The sequence below is a fragment of the Oncorhynchus clarkii genome, chromosome 28 (assembly GCF_045791955.1).
Source record: "Oncorhynchus clarkii lewisi isolate Uvic-CL-2024 chromosome 28, UVic_Ocla_1.0, whole genome shotgun sequence".
Taxonomy (NCBI): Eukaryota; Metazoa; Chordata; class Actinopteri; order Salmoniformes; family Salmonidae; genus Oncorhynchus; species Oncorhynchus clarkii.
Window position 1 is genome coordinate 21190077 of NC_092174.1, and position 19799 is coordinate 21209875.

Below are 19799 nucleotides of genomic sequence, written 5' to 3' on the forward strand. Positions count from 1 at the left end.
TCTCAGTCTTTGTACGATGTTCCAAATGAAAGTGTTATAGAGCTGTAGTCTCCTTCATGGTTTCATAAAGTGGCAACTATTGCTGTTGCACATCCAGAATGCAAGTAGCAAGTTTCTTTCATTTAGCAGTTTGTTGTGCAAGCTTGATACCATATTCATTTTGTCGTTATTTACATTTTCTTGTAATAAAGTGGTTATGAAAACAAGGGAATGGATTTTTTTCCACTCCCTACTGACTTGTATTAAACCAATACAGTAAAGCACCAATATGTATTTGATTCACAAAGCTATACTGTTTATTGTTTTTGTGTAGGCCTGCACCAAGCTGGTGTATACATGTCTATTGTTCACTCTATAATAAACGATATTGCCTTGAGACTTGGGTAAACAATGTTAGAATAAAGTACTTGACAATGGACTGTGACAGAAAGGAAACAAATAACTACCTGGTTTAATGCCTTAATTAATCCAGGGTTGGTAGGTCTACAGCTGTCAATGTTAAAGACCCACACCACACACACTCATCACAGCTGTTTGGCAAACTGCACAGCACAGTGGAATTAAACATGTGTCAGTAAGTCCTTAGCAATTAAGTATAAATAGACAAGACAACTACACAGATGATACCGCAATGAAGGGATTACGTTGTTTTGCGAAATAGTGAGATTGGTATACATTAGTCCAATCAATGAGCAAAGTCAAGCAAATTAATTAACTTTGAAAGTGTGAATGTTTAGCTACTTTAAACGTAACCTTGATTGTAGTACAGTTTATAATACTGAGTTTGTTTCTGAAATTCTTGCCAATGAATAAAGCTAGTTTAGTACACAATTTCGACTATTCCTGTCTTTTTCCCCCTTTTATTTGTGTGAGAAACCACTCTGGATTAATTTAGAATTTTGTTTATGTCAGACTGGATTAAATATATATGTATCAATATATGGCATGTGTGATTGCTTCGTATAACAGAGCTAAGGCAATTGGGAATGTGCAGAGCAGAGCCGGCAACAGTGTGCTGAGTTTATTGAAAGAGTTCCTCTCTCTGACGCCCCTTCGTTCTCCCCCCTCCCCTCGATTTGAAGGGCTGCCTGGGTGGTCTCCCTCTCTCTCCACTTTGGTGAGCTGTTGCTTAGCAGCTAATAATAGGAGATGTTTGCTAAGTAATTTGCCTCTTCCTTGGCCAATGAGAACCAGATCACTTTTCCACCAAACCACCCTTTTCACGATTTGCAGAGGGGCTAGCTTCTCCAAATGTCACTGCTACGGGATCAGAGGCAGACTTAAATATCTGCTCGAGACTTTACTTCGAAAAGTTGTTTTATAAGCTATCAGGACGGATGAAGACTCAAGGATCTATACGGATTTGGGCACATAATGTTGGGATGGAGTTGCAAGACTTTGGCTCAAGGAAAGACTAGTATATATTCTCCTAATTTCTACCCAGTGGATGCGCTAGTATTCTATCTTGGATTATTGTCGCTTTTGCTGAACTCGCACTGTTTCTCGCTTCGCTCTGTGCTTTGTTTTTCTTGTTTGGACTATGGCCTCGGATCCCAGAGTCCCAGGGGCCGGTGTTTTTGGAGATTTACCCCCAAGTTATACACGTTCTCCGCCGCGAGTAAACTCAGATCTTCTCCGGAGACCCAGTTACTGCCACGCTGCTTTCGCATTAAAACAGATTTCTAAGGTGACAAAATGCTTTCAATGGAATATACTTTGCTGTTTCATTCATCATCTCTGTGAATACGTGATATGTTTTGGTACTTCTGAAGAAACGAGTGTTACTAACACTCGAAACGAGGAATATTTTAGGGAGTTTTATGTCCAAATGTGGTACAAAGTGATATGCTGCCGTTTTCACATAATATTTCGATGTTACATTGTAACATTTACGAATCACTGGCACGCACATATTTTAACCTTCGATCCCGATCCCACTCTGAATGAAAATAACTTTCTCCGTTAATTTTTAGAAGCAATACAACCCATAATAGTTATTTCTACGTGTGTGGGATCTGTTCAACTCTATTAGTAAGAAGTTAGACTCGGGGTCCCCGTTGTAGGCTAGTTTGTTTAAGGCTAGTTGGTTTGAAAATGCGGTGGATCTTAGAGGAGTTCACTGATTAAGTTTTATCTGACAAAGCATCACTGGACCGCATGAACGGTTGGATATGTGTCAAAACTCCCAAGTGAAACCAAAACATCTGTCCAGTGTGTCTGTACTAGACCGGTGATTTGTAAAGTTTGAATGGGTATAGTAGACGGTCTTCAGCCAGTGTTTGAATCTTAAATGATAGGAGTAGGGCTTTTTGATATAGGAACTGCTTATTGTCAAATCCCTGCATAGCCTTTTAGAAGCTATGTAGCTTATTAAAGAAAGTATAGTAGGCTACATAACTCCTGACTCAAATATGTGCAATCTTGTATCTTTCAACTTCCACTTAAAACTAGGCATTAGTGCCCAACAGCATTAGGTTTCATAGTTTTTCCCAGGAGGTTGTTAGGGCAGCTGGCTGAGCATTTAAACATTAAATATAGGACAAATGTTAGTCCTAGTCCAAATGCACAAAAGTGTTGTCAAATATATAGCCCCCAGTAGACCATAGATACTTATTTCATCCTAGTTGTTATTAGTGTATTATGTATGTGTGTGTAATAGGCTACACCAGAACAGCATAGGTGACTTTATATCTCATTTGACAAGTATGCAGTTTTGTTGTTGTTAAATCTGAACCCATGTAACCATAACTGTGAAGTCTTGTGTTTTGACTCCATAGCAAACCCCCGTGCCTCTGGTGATGAGTGGTTAGACTCACCTGGCTTGTGCCAACTGTGAGGGCCTAAACCAAAGACTGGTTGGTCATTGCTTTACCCTCTTTGGTGTTGGGCCCTCAATTACCTACCATCAAATTAGGGTATCTTCTGACTGGTTATATTCGGATATTCTCGTGGTATCTATATATGACATCACTTCAGGTTATCCAATTCACATATATATGATTTGCTTACAGGACACCTGACATGAAGACATATCACTCACGTATCTATCTAGTACAGGAGATACGGTAATGTTGAACATGCCCTTAAGTATGCCACGCTATCACAATCATACTCAGGTTATCTATTTTATTAGTATTCTCTGCCCTAGTAGGTCATTCTTAGTAATACTTGAAATACCACTGTATTGATAGTTTATCTTACTTTTATATAATTTTTATGTAACCTTTATTTAACAAGGCAAGTCAGTTGAGAACCAATTCTTATTTACAATGACGGCCTACACCGGCCAAACCCGGACGACGCTGGGCCAATTGTGCGCCGCCCTATGGGACTCCCAATCACGTCCGGTTGTGATACAACCTGGATTCGAACCAGGGTGTCTGTAGTGAAGCCTCAAGCACTGAGATGCAGTGCCTTAGACCACTGCGTCACTCGGGAGCAGTTAGATACAGTGTCGTCTTCCGTTAGTGAATAGTTGTACTTGTCTATGCCATATCCATGCAGTCCATGTATAGCAAGCAATATGTTGTTATTAATGTGTAATGAAAATGTTTTCTCTCTCCTCCTGTCTCTTTAGGGGACGGCTGTGGGTCAGAAAGCCCCGTTGTGGATTCGGGCGAGGTTCCAGGCTCTTCTCTTTTCTTTGGGCTGTCACATCCAGCGACATTGTGGAAAAGTCCTTTTCATTGGACTGCTTGTGTTCGGTGCCTTGTCTGTGGGTTTGCGGGTTGCTGCCATTGAGACGGACATTGAGCAACTATGGGTGGAAGGTGAGTCAGGCGTTCAGTTTCGGGGTATGGTTTGAGGTGTTGTCTGGAAAGGGGAGCGAGAGGGGTATTCTTTTGCCCAAATTAACTTGTTGTAGACATTTTTCCATCCAGGCTACTGGAGGGGGGCACAATAAACTGTATGGGTGCTGTCTGACTGACTTGTTGCGTCAGTATTTTTGCTCTAGTTTTTTTGGGGGTGCTGCTCTTTAGTTGTTATTCGTGATTGAGTGGTGGATACTATGAATTTGTAGTTTTTTCTTGAATTTGACCATAACTTAGTCATTTTTGTATTGAAAGTTATTTTAATGTATTCTAACCTCTGCACCTTTGTGTGTGTTGTTTGCTGATGGCAAAGCTGCTTTGCAATGGGAATGGAGAGTAGTTCAGAAATTCCAACTTTATTGCACACATGGAGCTCGTGTTGTTCCTTGCACACGCAAGCCTTCTCTTGTTCTTCTCATCAGCCTTGTATTGTTTGCCATGGTGGTTCCATGTTCCATGTTTTATTTGCCGTCCTTTCTGTGTGCAGGCTGGGTTATCGGTGCATATTCGGGCAGCTTTATTTGGTTTTCACACTGCCAAATTCCTTTTAAGCCCTCTAGGCTTTTGCCGCACTCCTGATCCCAAGAGCAGATGGGCTGTGTGAATCGTTAGCCATCTTTGAGGTGCTGACCCTCCCCCCTAAGCTCTCTGTGTGGTCCTTAACTATTCTTGGATTCCATTCAACAATAAAGGCACCCCCTTTCCTACAAAAAATAAGTGAATACAGCTGAAGTTTACCCACCTGTTTTGCACACTCTAAAAAGAGTCACAACAGTTGTAGGATACTCTTAGAAAAAAAGGGTTCTGCGGCTGACCCCATAGGATAACCCTTTTTGGTTCCAGGTAGAACTCTTTGTGGATAGGGTTCTACATGGAACTCAAAAGGTTTCTACCTAGAACCTAATGGGTTCAACCTGGAACCAAAAGGGCTTCTTCAAAGGGTTCTCCTATGGAGACAGCAGAGGAACCCTTTTGGGTTCTAGATAGCACCCTTTTTTCTAAGAGCGTATAAACACTCCCTTTATTCCTTCCCAAAACGTTGGCTGGGAAGGGCTTAGATGTTGTCAATTAAATGCTTGTGGTCTGACACTGTGTTTGAGTTTTGGTAAAATTGGTGAAGCCAAAGATTTTCAGATTTGACTCATTCACTTGTCAGATTGTAGTTAAGTGGAGTCTGACTCACAAACAAGATGTGAAATTATTGCAGTGTAATTTGTCACAATCATAGTATTTTGTTCATGTACTGGTGTGTATTTCATACACATTAAAGAAGCTAACTGTTGGTCTTCTGAAAGGAAGTTGTTAGATAGGGTTTGTTGTGCCTAATCATGGAGTCATTCTGAGAGTGAAATACCCAAATGCTGAAAAGGAATGCTGTTCCTTTAAGAGGCAGTGGCCATGTTTCTAAAGTTTCTGCCTGCGTTGTTTCCCCAATAGCCCATTGACAAAGCTGCTCAGAGCTCAATGGAGAGTAAGTGGTTTGGTAACAAGGAGAGGTTGGTTCTCACACACGCACACACACAAACACATGCACACATCGCTCTCTCTCTCTCCCTCTCACTCACTCTCAAACACATACACATGCACACAAACTCTTTCACAAAACAGAGGAGATATATGTCCTAATAGGACAGAGAATTGTATTGCTCTCTAAGAAAAGATGAGATGAGTGTCCAGGCAGCATCATTTTTTATTAGTAGCAGTCAGAGCAGTATATTTTTATTTTGAAGACAGGCATGTTTAAAGCTACTTTATAAATCAACAGCTTACAGTTGGGCCTCAAACTTTCAAAATAACAGGTGTTGCAGGCTTAGTATTTTCTCAACGGAGAACGTAAGTCTATGTGGTCTTCTTGTCAACACATGCGGAGGTGTATTCTGACCACATATGAAGGATGAGGGTGCTGATATGAGGCCTCCTGGGCTCACACTCGGCCAGCTGGGAGTGCCTGGGAGCATATGCTTCCCATCATATATCCCCAGGCCATATCTGTCTCCCACCCCCACCCAAATGTCATGTTTGCCACCTAGCTAGGGTAGATGACCTGCTGTGTGTGATGTCAGACCACCAGGCTCTTTTTAATGGTTTCCTCTCGCCTACCCTAGCGTTACCCTACCTTACCCTATACCCTACTCTACCTAGCTTACCCCATCCCACCCTAGCCTAGTTTGCCCTACCCTAGCCAAGGATATTGTGCTAACACTTGGGCCATAGGACTGAGGAAAATAATGTTTTGGAGAATATTTGTTTTCTCAACCTGATGCAAACCCTCCTGTACTCTGTGTCACTACAGCCTTAGCTGGGACTAGCTTGTCTGTTCTGAATGTTGATAGGATATTGGTGGTAGTTAAACCAGTAGTTGGTGCCAGTCAGAAACATATGGGAGAAGGTGTAGTAGTTAAAAACAAGGTACCTGTTGTGAAAGGTGTTCATACTGTATGTAGTTATAACCGATACTAGTTCAACTGTTCCGTCTCTAGGTGGGTAGACTCATTAGACTGGTTGGCTAATACAGGCAGAGTGCAGAATGATAAAGCACACTAAATTCAGCTAAGGACATTTTTTTGTCAGTCATGTTGTTTTCTTTTGGACGTTTATTTGATGAAGTTTTCTACTGCAGAAGCAATGCAGAGCAAGAAATAACACAGGAAAATGGCCTGGCAGTCATGGGTGGGACCGGGGGAGAATGTGACCTAGAGTGCATTGTCTCGAGGAAGAAAGGGGGGTAATAAAGAGGTGAAGTGCAGGCAGATGAGGGTGGGGGTGGGGGAGCATTAGGGGCGAAGGTTTTAGGGGTATACACTTTAACATTTCCCCATTCCCTAAAAACAACAGTGCGGCCTCTTTCTCAGGACACATTTCTTTCACCAATTCAAGCAGGACGAAGAAGAAAATGTATATTTGCTGGGTAGGGAGTTGTTTTTTCTGGAAGTAATATAAGCTTAGCTAGCGTTATTACTATTGCAACAGTCATGTAGATTTCCCAAAGGGTTTGATATTTGGTAGTGGGTAGAATTAATACCACCAAAGAGCACCACGCAGTTTTGAATAGTGCATTTAGATGGGGAAATAAAGGTTTACAAGTATGCACTTGTAGGCTAGCCCACATTAACTAAACCCATCCTTCTCGACACAGTTTTGGTGATCTTGACAGACATGTACACACAGACAAGCTGTGCAAATATTGCAACGTGCCAGGCCGCCATATGTTTTAGAAAGAGACTGTGTAGAATGGGGGAAAAGAACATATACACAGCATGAATGAGCTACTCCACATGGCGAGCAGTAGGTACCTTCCAGAGCCCTAGCAGCACAAGCCAGGCCTTTCGGAGGGGAACATGTGGACGTTTCAATGTTTGGAACAGTTATCTAAACAAAAATGCAAGGTAAATGCTATAATTCATCAGAAAATACAGTCTTCCAGTTCAGGGCCTGCTAAAAGAGAAAGAAAGCTCTATGAGGCATTATTGGAGGTGAATGGAACGCCACAGTGCCCCAGCTAGATAAATAAACTCCAACTGCTGAGCCTCAGACCTCACCAGTAGAAAGAACAAACAAGGCCAGAGTCAACCTGGGTCAGTTGAAAATGTTTATTTCACCCCCCACCCTCTCCCTCCCTCCATTCATCCCCCCCACCACCTCCCACCAATCTGCAGTCCTCCAGCCTCAGTCCTCTCCTCAAGGAGCAAACACATGAGCTGAATACTAAACTTCACCAGATCCCTCCATTACTGAAGTCGCCCTTAACCGCCCACTGTGTACTGCATTAATACACCGTGCTAATATCCTTTTTGGATATTTACAGTGTTAAAGCAGTGACTCGTATAGCGGTGTAGGCTTTCCCATGTTGTGTGGTGTTTAGTATTCCAAGGTATATAATAGAGATGAGATTTTATGGTACTTGTCTTTTTTACATTTACAGCAGTGCATCACATTTACAGCAGTGTATGTAACCGTATACCTGTTTAGTGTCCTGTATTTGATGTTGCTTGACCGTCACTGTAGACACTGGGCCCATTTTTGGGGAGTGCTGAAGGACTATCTCTGTTATAGAAAGCACTGTCTCACACATCTCCTTTACACTCTCTGTGTTTCTTGCACTTTGACACTTTTTATATCATGCCAAAAGAGATTGTTCTCCTTGGTCCCACTGTAAATAAAGTTACACCAGTCACCGTTTTGGGGTAGAGTTTGCCTGTTTTCCTCTTACACCATTTGCCCCCTCTGGAAAAAGACGAAGGGAGAAAAACATTTTCTTGGTATTTGGGGGGAAATAAATGGTGCTTGGGCTCAATAAATTCATTTCTAGGCTGAATGAGACCAGCAATGTGGAAAATGTTTGCCTTTCACCGTGGGATGAATGTATGTTTCAACCACACATTAAGCTGCATTAGCAGCCAGTGGAGTGCCTAATGTGACTATTTTTCACAGCAGCCAACACTAGGGATGATTAGCATAATTAGTACAGGCAAGGCTATACATATGGAAATAGCAAGTGCCTAACTGCCAACACCAGTGGAAATGTATGTCAATGCTGACAGAAGTATCAAGATCTGAATAGATTGTAACTGAAGCAGATTATTTTTGTCTTTTACTTTTGATGGCATTTTTACAGTTTTCCCTCTCAAATTGAACTTCATTTGTCATCCTCTCACTTTTTTTTGAAGGAATACCTCAAATTGTCCTTTTCCCACCCTGTCCAATTCACACACTCTCCCCCTCAAAAGCGGACGCACAGACACACTGTATTTCTATAGGTAAGGTAGAAAGCCAAGCCCCCCACGCCTGCATTGTTTTATTTGCTGGGAAAAAGTCTTGGTCCATTTGCTTTTGTTGTGAAAGTTCCCTCTTTATTTTTTCCTGTTTGTTGGGAAACATCTGAAAGAAATTCAGGAGAGGAGTGACAAAAGCCTGTATTCAATCTCTTCTGCCCTGCCTGGATTTTCTCTGTATAAGGAGCTTCTCCATCTGCTAAGTAACACATTGGACTGGGATGGGGAGGTGCTGTAGCACTTGGTAAAGGATGGCCTATTGAAGAAAATGGCAGTAGAACTGAAGCTCGATTTCAATGAAGACTTGTTTCGCTGTGCCAGTCAGGGCCAAATCTATCCCTCTGGTTTTATACTGCATGCTTTTTAAAACCATGTTAAATGGATAACGAAGTGCAGGGAATGGGCAAGATGAGGGACTGACAGTTCCTAAGCAGAACCGGTCCAGCAAAGTCTACTTTCTGTGTGAATGTATACGTGAGGGAGTGGGTGAGTGGCGAGGCTATGTGTGCATTTGAGTTTGTACATTTTGTGTACTATAATCTGTGCTACGTTAAAGGTAAAGCATGGTAAAGCATGTCTCTTCCTTGTGGGACTTCCTCCAAAGCAGCATGGATCCTTTCAGTGGCTACATAATCCAGCTAATCTGGCCCACAACACTTTGAAGGTGGTCTCTGCTAATGGAGAGTGGATTTGGACCTAGAGCTAACATGTGAATGGTGTTGCTGCTGGTTCAATCCTATTTGTTAATTGTTTCAAACAGTTGTGTTTTAGTGACGGCGCCTAACATCCTCTGAGCCAAGCTGGAGAAATAGCTCGGCTACTTGTGTGGGACTTCTTCCACATTTGATTGGATACATTGTGCTGTCTGTGACCAACACTTTTGGAAGATACTGTTTGAGTTTGATGGCAAACGTTTACAATCACTAAACCTGTGCACCAGTGTAGGCAGACAACATAGCATACAGGCAGACATGGAGAGGAAATACATTGATACAGTACAGTATGGCAACGGATCCCATACACAGACAGAAGCTCTTGACGACCAAACAATCACGGAGTCTGAGGTTTTATTTTAACATAAAATATCTTGATGGTAAAATTTAGTCAATTTTAGCAGTGAATGTAACAAATTAAAGGCCTATTATTATTCTAAACATTCAGTGTTATGAAAAGTAATGTTAAATTGCTTATAATACCATTAATACCTCCACCTGTTATTCATTTTGGATGACAGGTTGGAAACCACTGCAGTATGGTAAGGGAAGGAAAGGGGGATACCTAGTCAGTTGTACAACTGAATGCATTCAACTGAAATGTGTCTTCTGCATTTAACCCAACCCCTCTGAATCAGAGAGGTGCGGGGGGCTGCCTTCATCCACGTCTTTGGCGCACGGGGAACAGTGGGTTAACTGCCTTGCTCAGGGGCAGAACGACAGATCTTTACCTCGTCAGCTTGGGGATTCGATCCAGCAACCTTTCGGTTACTGGCCCAACGTACTGGTGTCTCCTGTGGTCTTCTGAGGTCTGTGGGGCTGGGCTAGGCTGGGTGGTGGTGGGCTGGACATGAGGGAGATTAGAGCTGACAGGGTCCAACAGTGGTCTGACACCAAGGAGCAGGGGGCTCCTTCTCCTTGGTTAATTACATGCCACTTTCTATACTGCCCACTGAGAGGGGAACTAGCACTCGCACATACACACACATCCACACAAGCCTGATAGGCCTGCCTGGCCCTGTGTCCGGGCTTTGGGCGGGAGGCCTTCTCCCTCATACCTGCTACCATTGCCTGTCTGTCTCTCTGGCCAGCCCCAGCCTAGTCCCACTGAGAAGCAGTGAGAACCCCATCTGGATGGAGATTAGCTTTAGCATAGGAATGGCTATTGCAGGCAGTCCTCACTTCAAAATGCCTACGCTATAAAAAGGGTTGATTGATGGATCGTGTCCCTGCATATGCTTAGAAGATGAGATGGACCATAATTGTGGATAATTGGGCTGTATGGGGATGTCACCTCCGGGGGTTGATGTGAAAAATGGAAGAGAGGGAGAACAAATGGAGGTGCTTTGTTTGGAGCGCAGCACCCTGAGTGGCTTTGTGAAGAAGTATGAGCTCCCTGATCTCTTCTACCATGTTATGTTGATATTATTTACAGTTATCTGATTTCCCCGTCCAATATGGGATTGTTGAAGGATAACTACGTGTTACGTTTTGACAGTCTCCTCATGAAAAATGATTTGGGCCTAATGCTTCACATGTGATTTCGCTCCACTTTTAATGTCAAATATTCAGAGAATCACAGGCCCCAAATTCCATACACTTTCCTCTAACTTTTCTGACTGCTTGGTGAGAAGTATTTGGGCGACTGTCTCTTTAAGGGCTGTTGGTTGCAGGCCGAGCGGATAGGAGCAGAGCGGAGCAGCCTCCATCTGGTGAGTGGCTGAGCTCTCTCTCTCTCGGAGCAGAACAGTGACTGAGTGGCGAGGCCGGGGCTCTAGTTGGGTGGTCCAGATGGGCGGAACAAGACACAAATAGCTATAATTTACTTCAGGAGCCCTGTAATTACAGGCCCAAAGATTGAAAATCAGTTCCTGTAGATGCCCCCAATGTATTAAATATGGGCAGAATGTCTCAAGTGAAACAAAAGTGTCTGTTCTTAAGCGTGGTTTGATTCTGTGAATTCACAAAGTCAACTATGAAGGCTATGAAGGCTAGAAGAAAGCCCAGAAAGATTTTCCAACCCAGTTATAATCTAATCTTACACTTCGAGAGCCGGGGAGAGGATCGTTTTTTTCTTCTCCCTCAATTAGAGGAGCTGCGTCTGGATTGGGTAAGGTGGTGCCAGGAAGAGAGGGAGAGGGGAGACAGAGGGAAAGAGTGGAAGAGAGAAAGCCAGGGAGAGAAGTTGAGAGGCGAGGTGGCTACAGTGAGAGCCAGCCTCTGCAGGATTGTCATGTAGTGGAACACGGAGGGGCAGACGGGCCCACTCTGATCCAGAGCGGTGCGTTTCATGTGCCCTTGGCATTGCCGCAGATACCCTGCTCACTCTTTTCAGGGCAGCCTCTGGTAATTACGGGGCTGGACTCCAGAGTTTCCTCTCAGGGCTTTGATGCTTTCATCCCGGCTCTGCATACCAGATCAACAGCATTTCTGCCTCGTTGTTCTCTCCCATCCAACCCTGCTACCACCTTTATCTCTCTCTCTCTCTACTAGAATCTCCCTCTCCTTCTCTGATGGGTTAGTTCTGGTATGGGGAAAGTCTGCTGTAAAAAATCGATGGTATGTTGTGCCTTCGTTTTGTACTGAAACAGTCTGAGTAGGCTAGATGCTGTGTTTTTGACCGTTGTCAGTTTCTTACATGATCAGGTCCCAGGTGAAATAGACTGTGAAACTAGGGATGGTGGTGCTGCCATTCCGTGCCGTGTTGTTAGTGATGGGGTTTGGTGTTTGGGCACCAGGGCACAGTGAGGAGGAATTCCCTAACAGGACACATCTGTTTCACAGAGGGAGCCAATGAGAAGCTTTGACCAATTTCTCTTGGCTAGACGTCTTGTGTCTGAATTGCCGTTCAAAACCAACACGGGCAAGGGCGTTGGCCGATCTTTGTTCATGTGTATGTGCAGTGCATATGTGTACCACACTCACTATACTCACGCCACAGTTGTTTCAATACAGGGATCCAACTCGGAACTTGTGTGTGTGTTTGCGTGTCTGCAATGCTTGTTGCACTAGTGTGATTATAATATGAGCTGTGCATAGTCATACCCAGCAGATTTCTCTCCCTGTATATCTCAGTCTCTTCACCCCCCCCCCCCCCCCCCCCCCCCCTCCTCTCTGCTGTGGGTCTCTGTATCCTTTGGACCTGTGCCAAGGACTCTGGTTTGAACTACACAGCTATTTAGAATCCAAGTCTTGGGGAGTCGGAGGAGGGTTGGACAGAAATATGAAACTTAGAAAAGCAGCCTAATTAGTGGCTTTTTTTTCCCCACTACCGAGGCTGCAATTCAATTAAACTGTGAATCTTAAAAAGCTTCATATCTATCCCCAAAGCCCCCAGAACTGTACACTCTGTGGACCTTTCTGTGCTTCATTCGCTCTGTTGATTGACGTTTTAGCTTGCATCATGCTTCCTCTGCAGTGGTAATGAGGGTCACTTGTCTTGTCAAATCGCAGCGCAACGAAGAGAAATAACCCAATAGCTCTTATATATGTGGGAGATGAGATGAGTCTTTAACCCAATCCCCCCCTCTCCATTTCTCTTCTTCTTCTTCTCTCTTCTAGCCGGTAGCCGAGTGAGTCGGGAGCTGCGCTACACCAAGGAGAAGCAAGGAGAGGAGTCTGTGTTCACGTCGCAGATGCTCATACAAACCCCCAAACAGGAAGGAACTAACATTCTAACCCAGGATGCTTTGCTGCTTCACCTGGAGGCAGCGCTCTCGGCCAGCAAGGTCCAAGTGTCTCTGTTTGGAAAGTAAGTAGACCCATGGGTCACTGGGGATTACCCTACAACTAAATAAAAGGGGGTTGTCTGTGGTCACATATCTGATGTTCTGCATGTCTTCTCTCCTCAGATCATGGGATCTTAATAAAATATGCTACAAATCTGGAGTCCCTATCATAGAAAATGTCATGATTGAAAGGGTAAGTTGAAAAAATGAAATATTATTTTCTGTCCATTGCGATCACCATGCATGGTTTTGGTTATGGATCTGTTTTATGTACTTTTGATAGTGGATAATAACTGATGACTGTATCCATGTTTTGCAGATGATTGACAAGCTGTTCCCCTGTATGATTGTTACCCCACTGGACTGTTTCTGGGAAGGTGCAAAGCTCCAGGGGGGTTCAGCATACTTACCGTAAGTTCCAGAATATTTGTCCTTCAAATGGTGCAAATGATTTTCTTCCATATCACTTGGAAATACAGAATGTTTTTTTAGTGTTTTCAAAAATCAGCTATCTTGAATCCCAGTATTAGAGTTACGTTAGGGCCCCTGTCCAGCTAGCTTGGCCCCTTTCACCTTATTTATACGTTGGGTTTGGCAGGGGCCAGGGAATGTGGCTTGGCTACAAAATCTCAATTGACCTCCTGGTTCTCACACACTCTTCTTAACAAGAGGCTTTAGTTTGGATCCAATACAGTGGCAGCAGTAATAACCTACAATGGTGGCAGTAATAACCTAACATCAAGCTGTGACTAAAGAGCCGGTTAGCCCTGTTGTTAGGAAGAGGCCTACTTCAGTTGTCACCTATGCTTCTCCTGTCGTCGTAGCTCTGAGTGGTCTAACACACACACGCTCACGCACACACGCACGCACGCACGCACACACGCACGCGCACACACACACACACACACACACACACACACACACACACACACACACACACACACACAGTCCCCCAGCCGAGCAGGGGAAGGCCCTCATGGAAAGGGGACAGGGAGAGGGAGGGAGGGAGAGATGGAGGGAGGAGATGGCTGCTACTGGGTGGGTTGGTAAAGGGGGGGAGGGGAACCTTTGGGTCAGACAATGGTAAGCATTCTTTCAGTTTACGAGTGAGTGTCCATCAGTGAGGGGGCCCTGGAGGGGGGCTCAGCTTTGTCAGCAATGGGTAACACTGTGCATTCTCATGGTAATCGCCCGGGCTCTGAGCTGTAAGTTGTCCAACAAATAAAATGGGCATTATGCTTGGTCCCCAAAGAGCGTACAAGAAATGAACAGTGGAGTTTGGTTATTTTAAGATGCTTTTTATCATATTCCTTGCGGGGGAAAAAAATCCTAAAAGATAAGTATCACACTCTAAATTGATATTTCAATAACTCCGCATATCAAAAATATTGATTATAAATTCAGGTAAAACCAATAGTTCAGTTTAAGGGTTTTGAAAATAGTTTTTTGCAGCCACAGGCATGCACATTGAACAACAAACAGTGTTTTCTCCATTCACCTGGCAGGGAGCTCTCTCTCTCTGTCTCACTCTCTCTCTCAATTCAATTCTGAGGGATTTATTGGCATTGCCAAGCAAGTGAAATAGATGTTAAATAGAAATGAACAGTGAACATTACACTCACAAGAATAGAGACATACAGTACATTATGGCAATGTACGGTTTTGTAAAAATGTGCACATAGTTGAAGTACAAAAGGGAAATTAAATAAACATAAATATGGGTTGTATTTACTTTTCCTCATGTAGTGTGAGAGGAGAGAGAGGGGAAGGGCCTTTGATGATCACAGATCCACAAGTATTCCCCTAAATCACAGTGTTGAAATATTTTCTTAAAAAATGTCTGTGTTGTTATTTATTTGCCATTTATTTTTGCTGCGCTGAAGAGAGCTGGGGGTGGCCTGGCCACTGAGGCTAATGTCCCCTCTAGCTTCCGCTTCAGTTCAGCCGAGTTTTTTAATGCAAAAAGAGGGAGAGAGGGAGAGGGAGAGAGAAAAAAACTTGAGAGAACAAAGAGCAGCAATCTATGGAAAAACAAAAGGGCCTAGGCCGGTTCACTCAAGCAAAAAATAGCAGATAAAGGAGCCTCTCTTTGCAAGCAGGAGCAAAGGCGCTTGGTATGTGGGAATGGGAGAGTAGCAGCTTTATTTGAAGCCACTCTCTTCATGAATCATTGGAGTGAGGTTGGGCCCAGAGTTAGGACACTTTGGGGATTCCTTTCTCTCTCTACCAACTAAAGTAAATGGCCTCAAAGTTTTTAGATTATTTTATTTATTTCTTTACAGCATTTACTTTTTATATGATTGGTACAGCATTATTTTATGACTTGTAATGGTCTGAGTTCTTGTTTCTTGTATATTTTTTGTTGTTGATAGTTTGATTATTGGATTTTTTTGGAGGTGTGAGAATGTAAATTAAAAATAAAATAATTCAATTGACCAAGGGGGTTATATATATATATATATATATATAAATTGTACAATTTTAACACAGGAAGGAGGGAAAAGTAAAAAACATTACGAGCCGGGAGAGCCGGGAGACATTACGACCTTACGGAGCCGAGGCCATTTCTGGTTGTGTGGTGTATTATGGGTAATGTGGTAGAATACAGATGTTGCAAGGGCAATCCTGTAAAGCAGAGGATGCTTCCTCTTGACAAGTACTCTCTTTGTACTGGTGGGAGCCACTGAGTTAGCGCACTGTACTAAGTTTACTTGGTACAGCAAAAGCTGTCAACTGACACCAAAGAGTTATCCCTCAGGCCACATAATTGCCTGCTCTTTGGAGAAAATTATAAATGTAGCATGGAGGAGGACCCAGAGGCAGCAGCAGCGAAAAGCCTTAGGATTAGGCATTTTGAAAGGCTCTGTGAACATCACACCACTAAACAGCGTGAGATGCAGGCAGGCAATCAACCCAACAGAGAGAGCACACAGACAGACTCCCTGCTCAGCTACCCACCAGCCAGCCCTCTCACTGCTCCACTGCAGCCTTATCAAGATGTTTAGAGGCAGAGGTAATTGTTATGACTCGATGCACAAAGTTAAGAAATAGGCGCGAGCAGCCTGCCGCCGTGTTTTTCCCTCCGCATTGTGGCCCCCGTGTAACAGGATAATAAACGCTACTTTATAAACGCAGTATCTGCAGCTCCTCGTCACCAGGGAGAGCCCAGCAGAGGCGGGGCAAGATCAGAACCAGCCAGTAGCATACAGGAAGGGAGATGGGGAGGTGTAGGTACGTACGGTGGCATGGGTGCAGCTGGAGGAGGAAAGGAAAGAAAAAGGGAGGGGCAGAACGTGCTGCAGAAAGAGCACAGCTGAACTGGACTTAACAGGACTGTATATAAAGTGATTGCTATAGCCATGGCATCGCTCTACTGTGCCCTGCGACTCCCACTGAGCCTGTATGTTGTTGTGTTCCTCTACAGGGGGATGCCGGACATCCAGTGGATGAACCTGGACCCTCTGAAGCTGATGGAGGAGCTCAGCCAGTTCACCAGTCTGGAGGGCTTCAGGGAGATGCTGGACAAGGCCCAGGTGGGCCACGCCTACATGAACCGCCCCTGCCTGGACCCCAATGACTCCGACTGCCCCCTCAGCGCACCCAACAAGGACCTGAGAGAGGTAGGCTGGTTCCACCCCACCCCCCCCTCCTTTTAAAGAGGAGGGTATTCTTGTGAGTCCGATGTGCCTGGTTGTTAAATAAGCTAACTGTTAGCTCTGCCTGTCTGTCTCCCTCCCTCCACAGAGTCCTGACATTTCTGGGCAGCTCCAAGGCGGTTGCCACGGCTTCTCCAAAAAGTTCATGCACTGGCAGGAGGAGCTGATCCTGGGCGGTCGGGTCAAGGACACCCAGAATGCTTTGCAGAGGTGAGAGCGGGAGGGTGTGTACACCGGGGACAGGGGGAGATTGAGGGCGAGGGTAGTGAGGGCCTAGCTAGCACTGAGGAATGCCTCTGACTCCTAATAACCTCACACATCTGAGGAATGCCTCTGACTCATAATAACCTCACACATCTGAGGAATGCCTCTGACTCATAATAACCTCACACATCTGAGGAATGCCTCTGACTCCTAATAGCCTCACACATCTGAGGAATGCTTCTGACTCCTAATAACCTCACACATCTGAGGAATGCCTCTGACTCCTAATAACCTCACACATCTGAGGAATGCCTCTGACTCCTAATAACCTCACACATCTGAGGAATGCCTCTGACTCCTAATAACCTCACACATCTGAGGAATGCCTCTGACTCCTAATAACCTCACACATCTGAGGAAAGCCTCTGACTCCTAATAACCTCACACATCTGAGGAATGCTTCTGACTCCTAATAACCTCACACATCTGAGGAATGCCCCTGACTCCTAATAACCTCACACATCTGAGGAATGCCTCTGACTCCTAATAACCTCACACATCTGAGGAATGTCTCTGACTCCTAATAACCTCACACATCTGAGGAATGCCTCTGACTCCTAATAACCTCACACATCTAAGGAATGCTTCTGACTCCTAATAACCTCACACATCTGAGGAATGCCTCTGACTCCTAATAACCTCACACATCTGAGGAATGCCTCTGACTCCTAATAACCTCACACATCTGAGGAATGCCTCTGACTCCTAATAACCTCACACATCTGAGGAATGCTTCTGACTCCTAATAACCTCACACATCTGAGGAATGCTTCTGACTCCTAATAACCTCACACATCTGAGGAATGCCTCTGACTCCTAATAACCTCACACATCTGAGGAATGCCTCTGACTCCTAATAACCTCACACATCTGAGGAAAGCCTCTGACTCCTAATAACCTCACACATCTGAGGAATGCCTCTGACTCCTAATAACCTCACACATCCGAGGAATGCCTCACATGAAGCAGGATCAGTTTCCTCCTCTGACCCCTACGTAGGACAGACCAATTAAACATGATGGACAGCCACATAAACTAAGGACAGATTTGTTGTGGAGGAGAGTGGGAGAAAGGTAGCCTGTCCTTTTAAGTCAGAGAAAGGAAAAGGGGACACCAACAATAATTTACAATACAGGGGTGTACTAGTACATATTTCCAGTGCTAAGGATTTGTAAAACATCTTGATATACTGCCGTATGTGTGAGACATGATTCCTGGGCTCTTTTGAGTATTCTGAATACTTTCTTTCATTTCAATTGAATTTAAAACCACAGCACAAGTATGAATGGAGTGACAGTGTTGGGCCACTGCCCGGATCACGACCCTGGCAAATCTGGAGGGAAGTGATACAGTCCTTTAAAGCCACAGACTTTATTCCATGATTTGATTTACGGTAATCTCAATCACATTTTTACCCCAGAACTCCCACATCGGTGCCAAGTCGCCTTCAGGGCCATCTGTGCTCGCTGTGGAAAGGCAGCAGGACACCTGCTTTCCCCCGTTCAGGAGTTAGAGCCTGAGAACACTAGCCAACAGCTGACTTCTCCACCCACTTACACTGTATACAACCACCTTTTGGTTGATATGCCACAGATCAGAGTATGTAATATCTATGACAGCCAAGACAGGAGTGTCTTGACAAGAGGACTCCTAAGGTTCCTCTGTAGTATTTGGGGGGGTCTTGAATGGGGGGAACATGACTCCTGTGTGTGGCTTGAGCTCACTTGGCCGCAGGCGTCTGACTGTGTCTCTCTCTCTGTCTCTTGCAGCGCGGAGGCACTCCAGACCATGTTTCTCCTGATGAGCCCCAAGCAGCTCTACGAACACTTTAAGGACGACTATGAGATCCATGACATCAACTGGAACGAGGACAAGGCCACCGCCATCCTGGAGTCCTGGCAGAGGAAGTTCGTGGAGGTATGTGTGGGTCAAAAGTAGTGCACTAAGTAGCGCACTATACCTGTTCAATTTGGGACATAGCCTATGTTTCTGGCCCCTAGCTCCCCCGCCTCTGCCACCTGCACCTTTCACCAACCTGTCTCGACCCATTTGAGTAATTTAACGGCAAATAAGAAATCAGAGAGCAAATCATAGTGCGTCCTTAAAGTTGGCCTCGGGTTGGCTTGTTTTTCCCCTACCCTTTTAAGTATGAGTCATCCAGTTTACCTGCCACATGCATAGAGGAGGGGCTTTGGCCCAGGGACTGCAACGTCTGCCTGAATTCCATCAATCCTCAGCTGCCTAGTAAACGGAGTCCTCCGAGGAGGCCACTGACAGACTCCCAGTTATAGGAACAAGCTGTTTTTGTGATAGCTGACACCCAGCATGCTGACTGAATGGCTGGGGGGTCATGCCTCCAGCAATACCAGCTCGCAGAAGAGGAAGAAAGAGGGAGAGGAGAGAGGGAGAGGAGGGTGAGAGAGGGAAAGGAGAGGGGAGTGAGGAAGAGAGAAAGAGGGAGAGGAGAGAGAGAAGGAAAGGAGAGAGAGAGAGAGATTGGGAGATGAGGAGAGGGGGATGGTCACTGTAAAAACAAAGTGCAGGGTGTTGGGTTCCCCTAAGGTTGTCGGCCATTCATGTTGCTGATGGAGTAGCTTGAGAGACCATGTGATCTCATTTGATCCCCCTGACCTTTGCTCTCTGGCATCTGTGGTCATTATTCCTGTTGTCAAGCTCAGCCATATCTTGTTTGCGTGTTGTTGATTTAAAATATGAAGTCATCTTTGAAGAATGCATTGTTTGTATGGGAGAAGAATATCAAGAGGAATTTAAGTGTTAACTGACATGACCTCACGAGCCACAACCCAAACTAGGTCACTACTACTGGTGTACGTAATTAAAATAAAAAATAAAC

The 19799-nt window shown here is 44.6% G+C and overlaps 1 protein-coding gene across 1 annotated transcript in view; it reads left to right on the top strand.

The window, feature by feature from the left end:
* Positions 1-1167: 1167 nt before the first annotated feature.
* Positions 1168-19799, top strand: part of LOC139387266 (patched 2) — a 29864-nt gene continuing 11232 nt past the window's right edge. The window contains exons 1-8 of the mRNA XM_071133379.1: positions 1168-1687; positions 3578-3770; positions 12859-13048; positions 13149-13218; positions 13345-13436; positions 16450-16645; positions 16770-16891; positions 18715-18862. Of these exons, the coding sequence (XP_070989480.1) occupies positions 1541-1687; positions 3578-3770; positions 12859-13048; positions 13149-13218; positions 13345-13436; positions 16450-16645; positions 16770-16891; positions 18715-18862 (1158 nt within the window). The 5' untranslated portion in view covers positions 1168-1540. The remainder of the gene's footprint in view (positions 1688-3577; positions 3771-12858; positions 13049-13148; positions 13219-13344; positions 13437-16449; positions 16646-16769; positions 16892-18714; positions 18863-19799) is intronic.